Raw genomic sequence first — 19,250 nt, forward strand, 5'->3', positions numbered from 1 at the left:
CCATCGCCCAAACTTGCAAGACGCCCAAGATCTGAGCGAATGAAGTGCCTTGCAGTCACCCAGAGTTATGACCCTGTTCTCACTCAAACCTTCGAATCGCCCAGAATCTTAGCAAACATAAGATGTTATGGTTATTCAAAAGTGCAGTTATCGAAATAGTTATTGAGTAATCTTATCACGTTCTACGATTCAAGGATGTTTAGTTGAAGACGGTAGAACGACAAAGAGTAGTGGCAGCAGTTAGAGACGGCAGTTCTACGATAAGTTGGCCACCATGAAGAAAGTGAGCAGTTATAAAGCAATTAAGCGGTTTCTAAGCGATTGATCATGAAGAGATCATCAAGAGAATATAAAAGGAAGAAAAGACATAGAGCAAAGGAACCCCAAATCAAACACTCTCAAACAGAGAATATGTAATTTCAATTTCTTAGTTTAGACTTAAACATTTCTTTCAGTACTCGTGTACTTGCGCCCCTTGGAGGCATTCTGTTTAAATTCCAATTGTAAAGTCATCGCCAATAAAACACCCATTTTTGGGACTTTGTCTCAAGAGGTTTGTTCCTTACACAATCGTCTGATCCCTTTTTAATTGTTAGCGACTACCCGCGCGAAACACAACGTTTTCAAAATATGAAATCCCGTAGAATTCAGTTGTCTCAGTTTACAGTTATAAATAAGGTTATATTGTATATTTTTTAGTATTTTGGGTTGTATTGAACTATTTTTTTATATGTATATAATTTTTACGCTTTAGTACATTTACATATATATTGACTAATTTTTAATATTATTTAATCAAAATTTAATAAATGACTGGGCTATTACGTTGGTTGATTGTCGACGATCGACGATCAAAGTCAACCTCCGCCCTAACTGAATGTTGATGTTGGATTCGCCCCTGATCGATTCCTCTTAATTATTTGACATTGCACACAATTTTACCGTTAATTTTAACACTTAATCAAATCAAGAATAATTTTACTTGTACATAAACATTTATATAATGGTTTACATATGATGAAGTGTTAAAAAGAGAGCAGAGAAGTTTTTTTTTTTTTTTTAAATTTAAATGAAGAAATTTTAACCAATCATATCTCACCACATTATTTATATGTAAACATATTATATTCATGTAGCACAACAAATCAAATCAATGATCTTGATTTTGATATGTCAAAGGGTGTCAAACTAATTGTACAACTAGCTTAATTCTTAAATATAGACCACACCCAAGATTCTAATCATGTGTTAAAAAGAAGCATTCTCGGATCATGTGCATATGATGCACATCATGATTGTCGTTGGTATTAATCTATCATCACGCGTCATTTTAGAAAAGAAGAAATCTGTAGGTGGTCCTAATATATATTCCCTACACTTGCTTTCATAGGTGGTCCTAATATATCTTTTTTCTAAGTCACGTATGATCTGCTTCGCAAATGTCTAAGATGTGCCTGTGAGAGACGTAATCTTTCATGATAGATTGATAAATTATTGAGTCCAATTGAATTTGAACAAAGCACTAAAATATTTCCTACGAATTTACAGTTTGTCCATTACCATCAACTACTCATGCATCAACAAGAGAAGAATCCATTTCGGGTGACAAATAAACAATTCCTTCTGACTTGAAAATCGAAAAGATTATTACAAGTTATTCTCTCCGTCCCATTTATATAAGCTTATTTAGTTTTTAACACGGATTAAGACGTTTTATTTAATGTTATTGAAAAAGCAAAACTTTCCTAGTTTACTTTATTTTTATTTGTACAATTTCAAAATTAATTGAGAAAAATTAGTTATAACTAGACAAATTAAATAAGGGTATATTAGTAAATGAACAAAACAAAACAAAACATTCTCGATAAAGATCCCGATACAATGACACTCTTCCCCGTGTTTGCTTTGATTATAAACGAAGTGTTGAAGGTTTGTTTGACAAGTATATGGGTATCCACGTGTAGTGACATTGTAATGAGAAGGGCGTTGCATTTAAGTGTGGAACTGGAAACCACTACTTTCTACTTTAAAGTTCAAGGTTGTCTTAAAGGCAGGGTCCAAGTGAGCCTTAGCGTGAGCAATAAAAAAGGTGGCTCGCATATAAAAATTGCGAGAACAAAAGGCAGTCGGCGATATTTTGACCTCGTAGAATGAGGGCTCGAGTGCTGAAAAGCATGAATAATGCGGGCTTGTGCATCAGAAGGCACAACTAATACGAAGCCGGGCTCTCACTCATTTTTAATTGAGTAACGCTATTTAGCCCTACTCTAATTATAACTCCAGTTTAGGTGATGTTAGATAGTAGATTAAATTAAATGTGAATTTAAATGATTTATTTAATTTCACTTATCATTTAGGGTCCGTTTGGTTGCAAGACTGAAATTTGAACGGAAAGAAAACAATTTTCAGGGAATTGAATTATCTAAAACTTATTTTATAGGGAATTGTCAATCAAATGTGTTTGATTGATATAAGTTTCTACCTAAAAAATATTAAAATTTTGAATTTTTTGGTGTTTGATTGACTTTGTTTTTCATTAAAATTGTCAATTAAATGTATAAAATTTGTTACAATTGGGGATAGAATTTGTTTCAATTACTTTAAAAAAAAAAAGAGCCTGAAAAATAAAAAACCACCAAACCCATGGGAAACATTTTCCTTCAAAAGGTGGAAAATGATGCATAAATGTGTGTACCAAGAAAATCAATTCCATGGAAATTTTTTGCCATCAAACATGCATTTTTGGGTGGAAATGGAAAATGGAGGTATCAAACAGGCTCTTAATATCACATTAACTTCACCTATATTAGGATTGTAACTTGAATGAGACTAAATAACGTTACTTTTTTCAATTTTATAAAATTATCCAATTTGCCGTCTGATAATGAATGAGGCAACCGACTTAATTGGAGTTGAATTTTTCTCTCAGGAGGCTGCCCAACTAACAAATATTTTTTTTCTGAAGATCATTAATTGGGTACGTACTGTAAAGCGACATAACTAGTCCTTTCATAATAACTTTTATTTTTATACTATTTAGTCCTTTCATAATAACTTTTATTTTTATACTAAACAGCAAAATAAACTATTTAATGCTCTTCTTACGTCGCTTTATACGTATTAAATAGTTTATTTTTCTTACGACTCGTAATTTTTCATGTATACTACCAGATAATGTTTATTAGTTCGTACAGTAGTTAATTTTATAAACAGGATATACATTGTATCACCGCTGTGAGTGGTTGTGAACATTGTTACTTTAGGGCCTGTTTGGACCCGATTTTTTCACCTAAAAAGTTGATTTTTTGACCATCATTTCACTTTTTAAACCGTCATATTTGACTTCTTCTCTCACAAATGGATCCCACTTTTCTCCTAACGGTCAAAAAATCAATTATCAAAATCACTCCCAAACAGGCTCTTAATATTAGTATTTTATCCGATTGGAAGTATGGACCAATGATCTCTATATTCAATGATGAGTTTAATCAACTAATTCATTATCCAATATCTATTAAAGGATTTTGCTGTTTGTACAAATGATGTGAAGGAAAATAATTAGATAAAAAAACTGATCGTATTTTGAGCTGATAAATAATAAAGTGTTATATGATGTGCATGTGGCATCTCCCTATATTAAAATCACAATTTCATTGAATAAAGAATAAGGAGACCCATAACTACTAAACTAAACAAAAATTATCATTGATAATAAATAACATTTGCATCTTATTAGCGAATGAAAATTTGCACTTATCCTACTCGTAAATATGATAGTATCCTTATAACTTAAAGTCAAACTGTAATTTTTACCCCCACATGCACAACTACTAATACCTCAAGTTTGAGTGTGAGAAGCTTGGTTTTTCTGCACATTCTTACTTGGTGATCCATGAATTTGCCTGTAATTTTTTCAACTAATATTTCGGCCTTTCCCTCAGCCTTTGTAGCTAGGTTGACAAGACCTATCGTTATTTAATAGATCAATAGGGATATCTTCTTAACACAGTACTGAAATATTGAGATCATCAAATCAAGGAGCTTTCTTTCAATAGTTATTATGCATACATTTTTTTGGACCCACTATTCTTTGTTATAATCTCATTATAATTTTATTTGAATAAGCTCATACTCTGAGGTCCATTTTGCAACTTTTGTTTTGACTTCTTGGAGAAGAGCGTTTACATCAACTAGCTCTAAAGCTTTTATAGCCCATCAAAGTATTTTTCTAAATATTTAAAAACAAATTTTTAATATCAGATAGTTGGGGCGGATAGTATGATAGAGGAGGCACAATAAATAAGTGAAATATATAATCTCTATTTGGTTTAGATAAAAATCTAACTTTTAGTAGATTCTGATAAAATTTGATTAAATATGTGGTTAAAATTAAATGTCGACCGGGGCTTAAATTTTTAACTACTTTTTAAGCTAAACCAAACAGGGCTAATTAGAAAAAAAGAATGTTAACCATTCGAGGCTATTTTAGTATTGATCTCTAAAATAATGTCCACATTCTTAACTTCGCACTCTCTTTACGTAGCTTTGATGCTCATCATCCTCATTCAGCAAAGAGCAGTTAGACTGGCTCCGCCCGTAACTGCATAGCAACATCTGCAAATAAATATATATAATACGTTTAATATAGATACAGCTCTCTGCACTGCACTTGTATGTAACCATCGAATAGTAATCAGTAAAAAATAATGGGCTTGTGCTTTTCTCGTGATAATGAATCGGCGGCGAAGCAAAGACAATCGAAACGAGTGGCGGCGGCGGGTGTTGGGAGCAATCGGTGGACGAGGATTCGGTCGTCGAAGAGAGATGAGAATCGAATTCACGAGCAAGCGTTGGCTGCGGCAATTCTTTTCCAGCAGCAGATGCAGAACGACGGCGCAGCATCGTTTGATCGGTCCACTTCTTTGAGGTATCCGAGTGGAAACTCGAAAAGGAATCAGACTTTTCGTCGGAGCTCGAGTTCCAGAGCTCGGTCTCTCACTGATCCTTTGCTTCAAGCACACCAGCTTGTTACGCAGGTAAATTCTGAAATTAGCATTCGATTTTTTCATTTCTTTATTTTAATTAATTTGATTTAGAATGACTTGATTCTTTGTTTTTATTGTAATGTTTTGGGTTTTATCTGAATAACTCATAATTTTTTGTGAAATTTTGCACTCAGTTTTTTTAATTTGAGCTTGAAATAGTTTCGAGAAATTATTATTAGTAATTCCGATATGATTTGTCTTTATCAATAATCAAGAGTCATGCTGTAAAGTTGGAGAATAGTCATGCTGTAAAGTTGGAGAATAGGAAACTCCTTTCAACTTTTTGCTGTCAGGTGAAATATTTGTCAATGTGTAATTTACTAACTTTTTGTCATCGGGTGATTTCTTATTAATGAGTTAATTTTTGAGGGGGAGAGAGATTATAGCTTGAGAATCTTTCATGAAAACCGCCACTGGATCTTCTTTAAATTTTCCATTTATACGGTAAAACAATATCAATATGTGTAGAAAATGTTGTTTGGACAAAGCATCAGCCTGACCACTAAACAACAAAGGGAGCATTTAATTATAGACGGAGGGAGAATGATATTGGCTCTTGGATAGTCTTCTATTATATACTTTATTCTTTCTTATGTGAGTTCTGTTCGTTTTGCTCTTTCCTGCCATGGAAGTATTTTTATTTTACCTTCTTCATACCAGAGCTTTCAGATTATACTCCAAGTGTCCAAAACAGGTATGCTTTTGTTTTTCATAATTTTCCATTATTGATGAAAGCAGTCAAAATGTTTTCCTTTTTAGAAGCATTTGCTATTAGTTGTCCATTCAGCGGTTCAAGTTCAAATTTTATTTTATTTTATTATTATTATTATTATTATTTTTTTTTTATCACTAGTCAGTTATTACGTATTATTAAAATGTTCAATGCTTAATTGAAATAATCCTAATGTTGAGTGTGATCCCTTTGTCACACCCAAAGAGTTATCATCTTCAATTGCATATGTGGAGCTAAATATAGATTCCTTTTACCCAGTTTTATGAATTGATTAAAAAATATAGTTGTTTTTATTTTGGCTTTGACTTTAAAGTCTACTCACGCGTTCTCTTTGATAGGGTATCAAGGCTGATAATCCAGAGACCAACCATTTTGTCCTCGTTCATGGTGGTGGTTTTGGTGCCTGGTGCTGGTATAAAAGTATTGCATTACTGGAAGAAGATGGATATAAAGTAACTGCAATAGATTTGACTGGTTCTGGGATTCATTCATTTGACACAAATAGCGTCAAAAGTCTCCATCAATATGTGAAGCCACTTATTGATTTTTTTGAAGAGCTTGCTGATGGGGAGAAGGTTATATTTTCATGCCATTTCTTTACTTCTTTTCATGCATTTCTACTTTTGTTCTCTTTTCTTTTTCAAAATTATAATTATAGAAGTAAAATGGGTAAACCTAGTGAATGGAGAAAAATAGGTTCTTGGCTGTGTTTTACATCTCTTGCAACACAAGATGCTATACATTTGATTAATCAAAGCATTTAGTTAAATTGTTCATATGGTATATTATGAACTCTGAAATTCTTCAATAAGTTGCCTCTGGCACATGAAAATATAAACCTTTGCACCTAAATGCATATTACACATTCATTCATAACGTAATATTTCTTCTTCAACTTTTCATTTGCATACGCAGGTGATTTTAGTAGGACATGATTTTGGTGGGGCGTGCATATCATATGTAATGGAGTTGTTTCACTCCAAAGTTTCAAAAGCTGTTTTTACTGCTGCAGCTATGTTGGTTAGCGGGCAAAGTACCCTTGATCTGTTCTCCGAAAAGGTTTGTTTTTGATCCAGAGTTTCCCTGTATTTAATGAATTCTTGGCTTGCAAAGAGAACGGTCTCATGTGCGAAGAGTGGCCTGCTTTCTTTAACAAAAGATATTAAACATGCAATTGTATTTTCAAGAATGATTAGGCCTGTCTGCATATGGGGGAAAACATAAGAAAAGTTACGTACGACTCAATAAAGAGTGACCTTATCGATGATGCAGGATGTATCATATGTGTCATGAGTTTGCTCATAGGAATTGTCCGGGCGGATCATATTAATACTTAGATATGGAGTGTACGTGGTTAAAAATCTTAGCATATCCCAGTGGCATGATTCTGAATTTCATTTTTTCTCCTACTGCTTGGTGGGTGACATTCCAGAATTGGTAGGCTAAAAATGAATCTGAGCACTGAGATTCACTTCAGCCCTGATGCTTCCCCCTGAAATCTAACATTTTGCGAGCATTTGAGTTATCAATGCTTTTTTGCGTAAGCGAATATGATAATTATGCAGGTGGATTCAAATGATCTGATGCGACAGGCTCAGGCATTCATATATGCTAATGGGAACAATCAGCCTCCAACTGCTATTGATTTCGATAGAGCTGTAATAAAGGAGTTACTATTCAACCAGAGTCCTGCCAAGGTATGGTGTACTATACAAGCCCACCTGCTGCCAAATATCTATTGTTCTTGTAGATATATAAACAGCTACCTAGAACTGTCCAATTCTTCTCCGTATAATTGCAATATACTGTTAAAAGACTGAAACTATGATTCTGAAATGGATAAAGTAACTTTGACAGAATGCTTAACATCATTGCATGTGGAAGAAAGTGATTGTATGGAAAAATTGACTGTGTTTAAAACTATCCAACGATGAAATGCTATGTAACATTATGTCAAACTTTATGTTCCTCTAGCACGATTGTTCTGAAATTGCTGATCTCGGAAAATTTTATGCAGTTCCTGATGATAAGTGTGATGCAACCAACGGTGTCATAGTTTTGCAAATTTGATGCTTTTTATTGTTGTGGCTTAGCTGTTCACCTGCTGCTGTCTTACCCTCTATGTGGTTATCACACATTTTCATGTATCTATCATTTTTTTACTCTTGCTCCTCGTTTGTTAATTTTCCTTTGCAGGACGTTGCGTTGGCATCAGTCTCAATGAGGTCGATCCCTTTTTCACCAGTTCTTGAGAAGCTCTCTCTTTCTGACACGAAGTATGGCTCTGTGAGGCGGTTTTATATTGAAACTCAAGAAGATAATGCCATACCAATCGCTTTACAGGAAAGCATGATAAACAAAAGTCCCCCAGAGAGACTATTCTGTCTTAAAGGCGCGGATCACTCGCCATTTTTCTCAAAGCCTCAAGCGCTACATAAACTGTTTGTAGAGATCTCGAATATCCCATGAGCTTACATATTTCCTTGGGCTATTAGTTTTTCATAAGTCCATCTTTCAGTGGCCACTGACATGCTTCATGCTTCAAGCACCTCATATGCTACCACACATCCTGATGAGGCCTACCCCAAATCAGAGATGTTGCTCGTAGTTTTCATAGATTTGGGCTGACACACGAGTGATAAATAGCTTATTGACGTTTAAGAATCTATTTTGGTTCTATTGAACTCGTAGAATGTTAATTTATACATTTCTGTTTTACTAGCCATGGAATAAATGCCATTTCTTGTCAAAGTTTGGATAAATTCGCCAGGTCATCAAGATTATCATAGACATGTTTTTGTTACATCTGAATGATGGGACATATCTATTCTTGCATTAACGTAACTCGTGAATAAATGCATTAAGAATTTTTAGAATTTCATAGTATATAAATATAGCAAATATATAAATCAAGAAACATAATATGCCTAGCCCGGCATGGTCATTACTACAATCATAGTTATAAAATATCCATCTTACAAGAGTTCTTGGTACATGTCACGTTCCAATTGAATCCAAAGTGGATTTGGGTCGAGACAAGCTAGGCCTCTTTAGTCATTACATTAGAGGACTAAGGTTAAAAGCATTTCAAATGTATGGTTCAATAATTTTGCACAAACTTCTCCCTATTTTTTAATCACAAATTCTCCTAAGAATTCACCTTTCACAATATCCATTCTCAAATAATCTCTACCAAACAGAGAATATATATATAAAGGAAAAAATGTAAAAGAGAGAGGAAACCCCTCCCATACAACACCCTAAGGTCCAAAATAGATGTCAACCAATTGAATATAAAAGTAGCAAATTTCAACAATTTACACACATTAGAAGCAAAATGTAAATAAAAGGATCCGGTCACTTGTCAAGACTGCAAAGCAAATCAATATCCCTGGTCACCAAATTGCAAAAAGGGTATGCTAATTCTCATCGTAAAAAGTAGCAGCACAATGATATATTATCCACCACAGCAAAACACCCAACTGTATCAATGAAAGACAATCAAATCCGAACCTCACAGATAAAATCCTCACAAGGATGGTCCACCCAGACAAACTCCATTTAAAATGCAACATAATCAGAGAGAAACATATCAAAAACTAAACCTTTATGATGGATAAGGCGTTCAAGGTGTGGCAAGATGCTTGCATTTTATCACATAAAAAGAAGCCAACTATCTTTTCTAATGGGATTTGGTCTGCATAAGGGGCTAGCGCACATTATAAAGTTCTACAAAAGCTCATAATCATATTTGGCAATTTTTTTTTTATTTCAATAATACTAATATTGGATCCTACAAAATGTAGGACGAATAAAGGTAAGTCTTATGAAATATGTAGATAAAAATAAACTTTGACTAGCTCATTAGCGACTATAAGCTTCACCCAACATGCACTAAAATATGTGCTGATATAATTACCACACCATACCCTGTGAAGAGCTACTCTAGCTCAAAAAGTAATGTTAGAAATATACAGAAAAAAAATCCAAATATTATTTTACTTTCCAAGGGCACAGCCTTGATAAATTTATAATCCAATATCGTTGGCAAAATCATTTATTAACATATTCAAATGCAGAAAAGCCCAACTTGCGTCCAGAATGTTCATAATCTGTACCTGAAATCAATGCACATAAAAATTGAATGCATAACTTGTCAACTGGTATCCAAGAGTGCACGAAAACCTCAAAGCAATAATAAGATGAATTAAAAACCAGACAGTCAAATCATGAAACAAGTGAAGTAAAAGAACAATTTAAGGTTGAGATCAGAAGGGAGAATCGTATAATTAACCATCCATTTGAAGTGTTAAAAGGGAAAAAATAACACTAAAATCCAAAAAATAAAGCAGAAGAATGAAAATTAAATCCGTAGATTAACTTCAAATTTCAATTCAAGACAAAATCTGAATAATAAAACCGAATAGAAATCTTGCGTCTTAACATCATCCGTAAACATTGAATCCTAATAGAAAGGAAAAGCAGAATATAACGCAAAACTCTATAAAAGAAGGGTATGCTTAAAAGCCGAGCTTAGTACGGCGCCAGTGACGGCGTTTGGCGTTGTAGCGGATGGTGTTGTCGGTACGGAGGCGGATCCAGTACGGGATTGGCCTATTCTGCCTCTGCTTCTTCGCAAGCTTCTTCTTGATCATGAATGTCTTGTGCGACGGCTACGCATAAAAAAAATCACACGCATAAAACATAAAAAATTAGATAACAGTATCCAAAACTTCATTGAAAAATATAAACAGAAATATAGAGTAAATGTGTGAGATATAGGCATACCATCTTGAATTCTGGTGGATGAAGCTCTCCTCCGTTTATGGCTTTGAGAGGAAGTGCTGTGAAAGCAGAGCGGCGGAAATCTAAACCCTAATCGCCTATTACACTATATATATTGCTCCGAATTGACCGTCTACGAGGAGAAAAGTGAAAGAAAATGGAAAAAATAAAATAAAATAATTTATCCCTTCGCCCCCAAACGTTTGTTTAAATGAACATCTAACTTCATATACTTTGATTGGATCCCAAAATAATCCAAATATCCCCACCCTACCCAAATCAGACAATTATTTCAATAATTAATAATTATATATCTGATTTGACGTGTGGATCAACATGCAAGCATGATTTTATGCATTATGTCTTAACTCAACTTTTCTCAATAGTGAAAAAGTTGTCCGAATTTAGATAATTCAATTCAGCCTCGATACTATGACTTGTAGAACAAGTCAAAAAGTAGTGAATACATTTTAAACAAAAAATAATACTAACGAGTTTGCCGTGAAATCGTCTCGGTCCATCTCGACTTGAACCACCTGGTCATAGGCCTGTGGGATGTTTTCAAAACATAATTCAATTCTACAAGCACCATTCAATGTAGATGTTTCCAAAATATATTATATTATACCATCGGTCAAGTCGTCAAAGTTGAAAAACATCAAGACAATCAAAATGTTCAATCTAGTGTTTATAAAATTAAACAATGATCATACAAAAAGTACTCTATGCATGAAGATTCAAGGCACTTGACTTTGAACTGTAATATCTTGTATAGACCATTAACTGCTAGCATTCTCGTCTTACACCAAAGTACAATCACAACATGTACCTGTATCCAGTTTCAATGCTTTTCTTCTTTTATCATCTTCTTATCACCTCTGCAGATCATTACTTCTCTGGGGATATAGCTATTGACTGTGGTTCCACCGGCATATCAACTGCCTTTAATGGCAGGGAATGGATTGGAGATATAAATTCAAAATCTACTTTCTCGCCACAAATAAAGGGCTCATCCACCAGCTCAAGCATCGTCCATAATTTGGTTTCCACATATCCTGTTCCCTACAAGACAGCACGAATCTCTCGAACACAATTCTCTTATACTTTCCGATTAAGCCCAGGTCACAAATTTATTCGCTTTCACTTTAGTCGGGATTCATACCGGAGTTTTGAAAAGTCTATGGACTTTTTCAATGTCCAAGCTGGGCCTTTTGCCCTCCTCAGTAACTTTAGTGCTTCGATAACTGCAGATGCATTTGGCGTAAAATCTTTCGTTAAGGAGTACTGCATCAATATAGAAGAAAATCAAACATTGGACATAATCTTTTCTCCGGAACATAGCCTGTCATATAAAACATACGCGTTCATAAATGGAATTGAGGTAATATCTATGCCTCCTGATCTTTATTACTCACATGCTGGTGATCTTGGAGCCCAAGTGGTCGGCCAAAAATCTCGAATCTATATTGATAACAACACTGCACTTGAAATCGTGCACCGAATAAATATGATTTGGAATCCTATCCCATCAGCAGATAATTCTGGTATTTTTAGGATGTGGGGAGCAGTTTCAAATAAAAACGCAAACAAGATCAACAATTTCACCTGGAAAATACCTGTGGATGTTGGATATGGGTACTTGGTGAGGCTTCATTTCTGTGAGAAAGGACTTCAGATGGCCGAGACTGGCCACCCGGTGTTTAGGGTCCTCATAAACGACATGATTGCCGAAACTTATGTCGATAAAGGGAAGGGTGGAAATGACATTCTTTGGTACAGAGACTACATTGTGATGGTGAAAGGACACAAAGATGAGGGCAGGCGTGATATACTGATTGCCCTCCAGATAAAGGATGCCCTTAAGGGATTGGAGATATTGAAGTTGAGCAACCAAGAAAATAGTCTAGCTAGTCCGAACCCTTCGCCTCCTGCACGATCTCCATCATCTGTGACTCTGCGAAATTTTCCGACTATTTTAGGTCATGGGAACACAATTGCAACTGGTGCAGTAATTCTAATTGTTGTAATCAATGTCATTACTCATAAATTGAGGCAAATTTGGGAAGATCATTATACCAAAGATAGGAACAAGCTGTCTGCCTCGACTGAACGAATCTGTCGTCCTTTTTCTCTTGCTGAAATACAATTAGCCACTGAGAACTTCAATGATGCACTTGTTATCGGAAAAGGTGGATTTGGTAAAGTCTATAAAGGTTTCATTGATAATGGTCCACAAACTGTAGCCGTAAAGCGATTAGAATCCAATTCGAAGCAAGGAGAGAATGAGTTTTGGACAGAGATCCGAACACTTTCGAAGCTCCTTCATGCTAATCTTGTTTCTTTAATCGGATACTGCAATGAATTCAAAGAAATGATTCTTCTGTATGAGTATACTCCCAATGGCACATTGGCTGATCATCTCTTTGGACTCGATGGCGAGAGCGATTATCATTCTTCTCTCTCTTGGAAGCAACGCCTAAGGATCTGCATTGGGGTGGGTCGAGGACTAGACTACCTACACTGTGGTACAGATCATGAAATCATACACCGTGACATAAAGGCTTCGAACATCCTGCTGGATGAAAATTTCGATGCTAAGATTTCAGATTTTGGGTTGGCCAAAACTCAAAAGAAAAATTATATGCAAAGCTATGTTCTCACAAACGTTAAAGGCACATTTGGGTATTTTGACCCATATTATTTTAGAACCCGTAAACTGACAAGGAAGAGCGACACTTACGCCTTCGGGGTTGTGTTGTTGGAAATATTGTGTGGAAGGCCAGCAGTGGATCCAAGACTCACAGAGGACAAACATAGTCTCACCATGTGGTTTCAAGACTGCATCAGCAAGGGAGAAATCGATCAGCTTATTTCTTCAAGTCTGAGGGGACAAATTTCACCCGAGAGCCTGATGACATTTCTGGAACTTGCAAAAAGATGCTTGCATGATGAACCAAAGAAACGGCCTACAATGGCTCAAGTTGTGGTACAACTCCAATTTGCACTGGAACAGCTGGAATATGTCACAGAGATAACTAGTTCTGATGGTGTCTGGCCTTGCTCTGGGGAAACTGCCCAATCAATCAGTACGGGGATACAAGAAATGTCCTCTGATGAGGAGAAGGATATTGCACCTCCACCAGAAGAAAGAAACAGATGCGAAATGCTTCAGAATCCGAATGCTGAGCCTTTAGGCAGGGGATCACCAGTGGATAAGAGAAAAACCAATGCTTATAAGCTATCACGCTTTTGGCCATGGGATGCATTCTGGAACAGGGTAAAAGCATCCAAGAAAACAGAATTGGACCCCTTCTCAATATTAGGTATTGCAGTTATATTCTTCACGTTTTGGCCTGTTAGCTGTTGATCTTGTGTACTTATTATGATAACGCTTCCTCAGAATCATATATTTAGTCGGAGTTGACCTTGATATTAGGCTTATTCAGTAAATGAGACAGCTCGTACAAGCCTCAAATTCAAGCTCATAATTGTACCTAACTTATCTCAGTAATTGAATCAGTTGAGGAAGAACTGCATTGTTTGATAATTAAAAGATGAGCTTTTTTTCTTTCTTTTTTATTTTTTTTTATCACAATGGAGCCTAGCTCCAGCAAAATCTAATTTCTTTAGTATAAGTCTTACTTTGAACATGCATAGCTGGCTCTATCTATTTTCAGTCTCACAGATAAACTCTAATTATGTTTCAGCATATTTTTTTATTATTATTATTATTATTTTATCACTAGTCAGTTATTACGTATTGTTAAAATGTTCAATGCTTAATTGAAATAATCCTAATGTTGAGTGTGATCCCTTTGTCACACCCAAAGAGTTATCAACTTCAACTGCATATGTGGAGCTAAATATAGATTCCTTTTGCCCAGTTTTATGAATTGATTAAAAAATATAGTTGTTTTTATTTTGGCTTTGACTTTAAAGTCTACTCACGCGTTCTCTTTGATAGGGTATCAAGGCTGATAATCCAGAGACCAACCATTTTGTCCTCGTTCATGGTGGTGGTTTTGGTGCCTGGTGCTGGTATAAAAGTATTGCATTACTGGAAGAAGATGGATATAAAGTAACTGCAATAGATTTGACTGGTTCTGGGATTCATTCATTTGACACAAATAGCGTCAAAAGTCTCCATCAATATGTGAAGCCACTTATTGATTTTTTTGAAAAGCTTGCTGATGGGGAGAAGGTTATATTTTCATGCCATTTCTTTACTTCTTTTCATGCATTTCTACTTTTGTTCTCTTTTCTTTTTCAAAATTATAATTATAGAAGTAAAATGGGTAAACCTAGTGAATGGAGAAAAATAGGTTCTTGGCTGTGTTTTACATCTCTTGCAACACAAGATGCTATACATTTGATTAATCAAAGCATTTAGTTAAATTGTTCATATGGTATATTTTGAACTCTGAAATTCTTCAATAAGTTGCCTCTGGCACATGAAAATATAAACCTTTGCACCTAAATGCGTATTACACATTCATTCATAACGTAATATTTCTTCTTCAACTTTTCATTTGCATACGCAGGTGATTTTAGTAGGACATGATTTTGGTGGGGCGTGCATATCATATGTAATGGAGTTGTTTCACTCCAAAGTTTCAAAAGCTGTTTTTACTGCTGCAGCTATGTTGGTTAGCGGGCAAAGTACCCTTGATCTGTTCTCCGAAAAGGTTTGTTTTTGATCCAGAGTTTCCCTGTATTTAATGAATTCTTGGCTTGCAAAGAGAACGGTCTCATGTGCGAAGAGTGGCCTGCTTTCTTTAACAAAAGATATTAAACATGCAATTGTATTTTCAAGAATGATTAGGCCTGTCTGCATATGTAATGTCGAGTTTCATAATAATATGGATTTACACCGTCTTATTGACCTTTATGGGGGAAAACATAAGAAAATTTACGTAGGACTCAAAAAAGAGTGACCTTATCGATGATGCAGGATGTATCATATGTGTCATGAGTTTGCTCATAGGAATTGTCCGGGCAACACTGGATCATATTAATACTTAGATATGGAGTGTACGTGGTTAAAAATCTTAGCATATCCCAGTGGCATGATTCTGAATTTCATTTTTTCTCCTACTGCTTGGTGGGTGACATTCCAGAATTGGTAGGCTAAAAATGAATCTGAGCACTGAGATTCACTTCAGCCCTGATGCTTCCCCCTGAAATCTAACATTTTGCGAGCATTTGAGTTATCAATGCTTTTTTGCATAAGCGAATATGATAATTATGCAGGTGGATTCAAATGATCTGATGCGACAGGCTCAGGCATTCATATATGCTAATGGGAACAATCAGCCTCCAACTGCTATTGATTTCGATAGAGCTGTAATAAAGGAGTTACTATTCAACCAGAGTCCTGCCAAGGTATGGTGTACTATACAAGCCCACCTGCTGCCAAATATCTATTGTTCTTGTAGATATATAAACAGCTACCTAGAACTGTCCAATTCTTCTCCGTATAATTGCAATATACTGTTAAAAGACTGAAACTATGATTCTGAAATGGATAAAGTAACTTTGACAGAATGCTTAACATCATTGCATGTGGAAGAAAGTGATTGTATGGAAAAATTGACTGTGTTTAAAACTATCCAACGATGAAATGCTATGTAACATTATGTCAAACTTTATGTTCCTCTAGCACGATTGTTCTGAAATTGCTGATCTCGGAAAATTTTATGCAGTTCCTGATGATAAGTGTGATGCAACCAACGGTGTCATAGTTTTGCAAATTTGATGCTTTTTATTGTTGTGGCTTAGCTGTTCACCTGCTGCTGTCTTACCCTCTATGTGGTTATCACACATTTTCATGTATCTATCATTTTTTTACTCTTGCTCCTCGTTTGTTAATTTTCCTTTGCAGGACGTTGCGTTGGCATCAGTCTCAATGAGGTCGATCCCTTTTTCACCAGTTCTTGAGAAGCTCTCTCTTTCTGACACGAAGTATGGCTCTGTGAGGCGGTTTTATATTGAAACTCAAGAAGATAATGCCATACCAATCGCTTTACAGGAAAGCATGATAAACAAAAGTCCCCCAGAGAGACTATTCTGTCTTAAAGGCGCGGATCACTCGCCATTTTTCTCAAAGCCTCAAGCGCTACATAAACTGTTTGTAGAGATCTCGAATATCCCATGAGCTTACATATTTCCTTGGGCTATTAGTTTTTCATAAGTCCATCTTTCAGTGGCCACTGACATGCTTCATGCTTCAAGCACCTCATATGCTACCACACATCCTGATGAGGCCTATCCCAAATCAGAGATGTTGCTCGTAGTTTTCATAGATTTGGGCTGACACACGAGTGATAAATAGCTTATTGACGTTTAAGAATCTATTTTGGTTCTATTGAACTCGTAGAATGTTAATTTATACATTTCTGTTTTACTAGCCATGGAATAAATGCCATTTCTTGTCAACGTTTGGATAAATTCGCCAGGTCATCAAGATTATCATAGACATGTTTTTGTTACATCCGAATGATGACATATCTATTCTTGCATTAACGTAACCCGTGAATAAATGCATTAAGAATTTTTAGAATTTCATAGTATATAAATATAGCAAATATATAAATCAAGAAACATAATATGCCTAGCCCAGTATGGTCATTGTTACAATCATAGTTATAAAATATCTATCTTACAAGAGTTCTTGGTACATGTCACGTTCTAATTGAATCCAAAGTGGATTTGGGTCGAGACAAGCTAGGCCTCTTTAGTCATTACATTAGAGGACTAAGCTTAAAAGCATTTCAAATGTATGGTTCAATGATTCTGCACAAACTTCTCCCTATTTTTTAATCACAAATTCTCCTAAGAATTTACCTTTCACAATATCCATTCTCAAATAATCTCTACCACAGGGAATATATATATAAAGGAAAATATGTAAAAGAGAGAGGAAACCCCTCCCATACAACACCCTAAGGTCCAAAATAGATGTCAACCAATTGAATATAAAAGTAGCAAATTTCAACAATTTACACACATTAGAAGCAAAATGCAAATAAAAGGATCCGGTCACTCGTCAAGACTGCAAAGCAAATCAATATCCCTGGTCACCAAATTGCAAAAAGGGTACGCATTACTCATCGTAAAAAGTAGCAGCACAATAATATATTACCCACCACAGCAAAACACCCAACTGTATCAATGAAAGACAATCACAATCAAATCCGAACCTCACAGATAAAATCCTCACAAGGATTGTCCACCCAGACAAACTCCATTTAAAATGCAACATAATCAGAGAGAAACATATCAAAAACTAAACCTTTGTGATGGATAAGGCGTTCAAGGTGTGGCAAGATGCTTGCATTTTATCACATAAAAAGAAGCCAACTATCTTCTAATGGCATTTGGTATGCATAAGGGGCTAGCGCACATTATAAAGTTCTACAAAAGCTCGTAATCATATTTGGCAAATTTTTTTTTATTTCAATAATACTAATATTGGATCCTACAAAATGTAGGACGAATAAAGGTAATTCTTATGAAATGCGTAGATAAAAATAAACTTCGACTAGCTCATTAGCGATTATAAGCTTCACCAAACATGCACTAAAATATGTGCTGATATAATTACCACACCATACCCTGTGACGAGCTACTCTAGCTCAAAAAGTAATGTTAGAAATATACAGAAAAAAAATCCAAATATTATTTTACTTTCCAAGGGCACAGCCTTGATAAATTTATAATCCAATATCGTTGGCAAAATCATTTATTAACATATTCAAATGCAGAAAAGCCCAACTTGCGTCCAGAATGTTCATAATCTGTACCTGAAATCAATGCAGATAAAAATTGAATGCATAACTTGTCAACTGGTATCCAAGAGTGCACGAAAACCTCAAAGCAATAATAAGATGAATTAAAAACCAGACAGTCAAATTATGAAACAAGTGAAGTAAAAGAACAATTTAAGGTTGAGATCAGAAGGGAGAATCGTATAATTAACCATCCATTTGGAGTGTTAAAAGGGAAAAAATAACACTAAAATCCAAAAAATAAAGCAGAAGAATAAAAATTAAATCCGTAGATTAACTTCAAATTTCAATTCAAGACAAAATCTGAATAATAAAACCGAATAGAAGTCTTGCGTCTTAGCATCATCCGTAAACATTGAATCCTAATAGAAAGGAAAAGCAGAATATAACGCAAAACTCTATAAAAGAAGGGTATGCTTAGAAGCCGAGCTTAGTACGGCGCCAGTGACGGCGTTTGGCGTTGTAGCGGATGGTGTTGTCGGTACGGAGGCGGATCCAGTACGGGATTGGCCTATTCTGCCTCTGCTTCTTCGCAAGCTTCTTCTTGATCATGAATGTCTTGTGCGACGGCTACGCATAAAAAAATCACACGCATAAAACACAAAAAATTAGATAACAGTATCCAAAACTTCATTGAAAAATATAAACAGAAATATAGAGTAAATGTGTGAGAAATAGGCGTACCATCTTGAATTCTGGTGGATGAAGCTCTCCTCCGTTTATGGCTTTGAGAGGAAGTGCTGTGAAAGCAGAGCGGCGGAAATCTAAACCCTAAACGCCTATTACACTATATATCTTGCTCCGAATTGACCGTCTTCGAGGAGAAAAGTGAAAGAAAATGGAAAAAATAAAATAAAATAATTTATCCCTTCGCCCCCAAACGTTTGTTTAAATGAACAT

At 35.3% G+C, this 19,250-nt stretch overlaps 5 protein-coding genes across 5 annotated transcripts; 3 read left to right on the forward strand and 2 right to left on the reverse strand.

Moving 5' to 3' along the window:
- Window positions 1–4,462: 4,462 nt before the first annotated feature.
- Window positions 4,463–8,566, forward strand: LOC111400929 (putative methylesterase 11, chloroplastic). The gene is made up of 5 exons (XM_023028401.1): window positions 4,463–5,036; window positions 6,117–6,353; window positions 6,694–6,837; window positions 7,344–7,475; window positions 7,975–8,566. The coding sequence occupies exons 1-5, from the start codon at window positions 4,707–4,709 to the stop codon at window positions 8,245–8,247; spliced, it is 1,116 nt and encodes a 371-aa protein (XP_022884169.1). The 5' UTR covers window positions 4,463–4,706; the 3' UTR covers window positions 8,248–8,566.
- Window positions 8,567–10,131: 1,565 nt separating this feature from the next.
- Window positions 10,132–10,683, reverse strand: LOC111400930 (60S ribosomal protein L39-3). The gene is made up of 2 exons (XM_023028402.1): window positions 10,567–10,683; window positions 10,132–10,451 (listed from the first exon to the last, which is right to left on the reverse strand). The coding sequence occupies exons 1-2, from the start codon at window positions 10,567–10,569 to the stop codon at window positions 10,299–10,301; spliced, it is 156 nt and encodes a 51-aa protein (XP_022884170.1). The 5' UTR covers window positions 10,570–10,683; the 3' UTR covers window positions 10,132–10,298.
- Window positions 10,684–11,304: 621 nt separating this feature from the next.
- Window positions 11,305–13,976, forward strand: LOC111400931 (probable receptor-like protein kinase At5g38990). Its single transcript, XM_023028403.1, has 2 exons — window positions 11,305–11,684; window positions 11,814–13,976. Exons 1-2 carry the CDS (start codon window positions 11,387–11,389, stop codon window positions 13,928–13,930), a joined length of 2,415 nt encoding a protein of 804 aa, XP_022884171.1. The 5' UTR covers window positions 11,305–11,386; the 3' UTR covers window positions 13,931–13,976.
- Window positions 13,977–14,012: 36 nt separating this feature from the next.
- On the forward strand, window positions 14,013–16,969 carry LOC111400173 (putative methylesterase 11, chloroplastic). The gene is made up of 5 exons (XM_023027601.1): window positions 14,013–14,024; window positions 14,528–14,764; window positions 15,105–15,248; window positions 15,814–15,945; window positions 16,445–16,969. The coding sequence occupies exons 1-5, from the start codon at window positions 14,013–14,015 to the stop codon at window positions 16,715–16,717; spliced, it is 798 nt and encodes a 265-aa protein (XP_022883369.1). The 3' UTR covers window positions 16,718–16,969.
- Window positions 16,970–18,600: 1,631 nt separating this feature from the next.
- On the reverse strand, window positions 18,601–19,143 carry LOC111400932 (60S ribosomal protein L39-3). Its single transcript, XM_023028404.1, has 2 exons — window positions 19,035–19,143; window positions 18,601–18,920 (listed from the first exon to the last, which is right to left on the reverse strand). Exons 1-2 carry the CDS (start codon window positions 19,035–19,037, stop codon window positions 18,768–18,770), a joined length of 156 nt encoding a protein of 51 aa, XP_022884172.1. The 5' UTR covers window positions 19,038–19,143; the 3' UTR covers window positions 18,601–18,767.
- Between the last annotated feature and the right edge of the window lie 107 nt (window positions 19,144–19,250).

This window comes from Olea europaea, chromosome 10 (assembly GCF_002742605.1).
Source record: "Olea europaea var. sylvestris chromosome 10, O_europaea_v1, whole genome shotgun sequence".
NCBI classification, from domain to species: Eukaryota; Viridiplantae; Streptophyta; class Magnoliopsida; order Lamiales; family Oleaceae; genus Olea; species Olea europaea.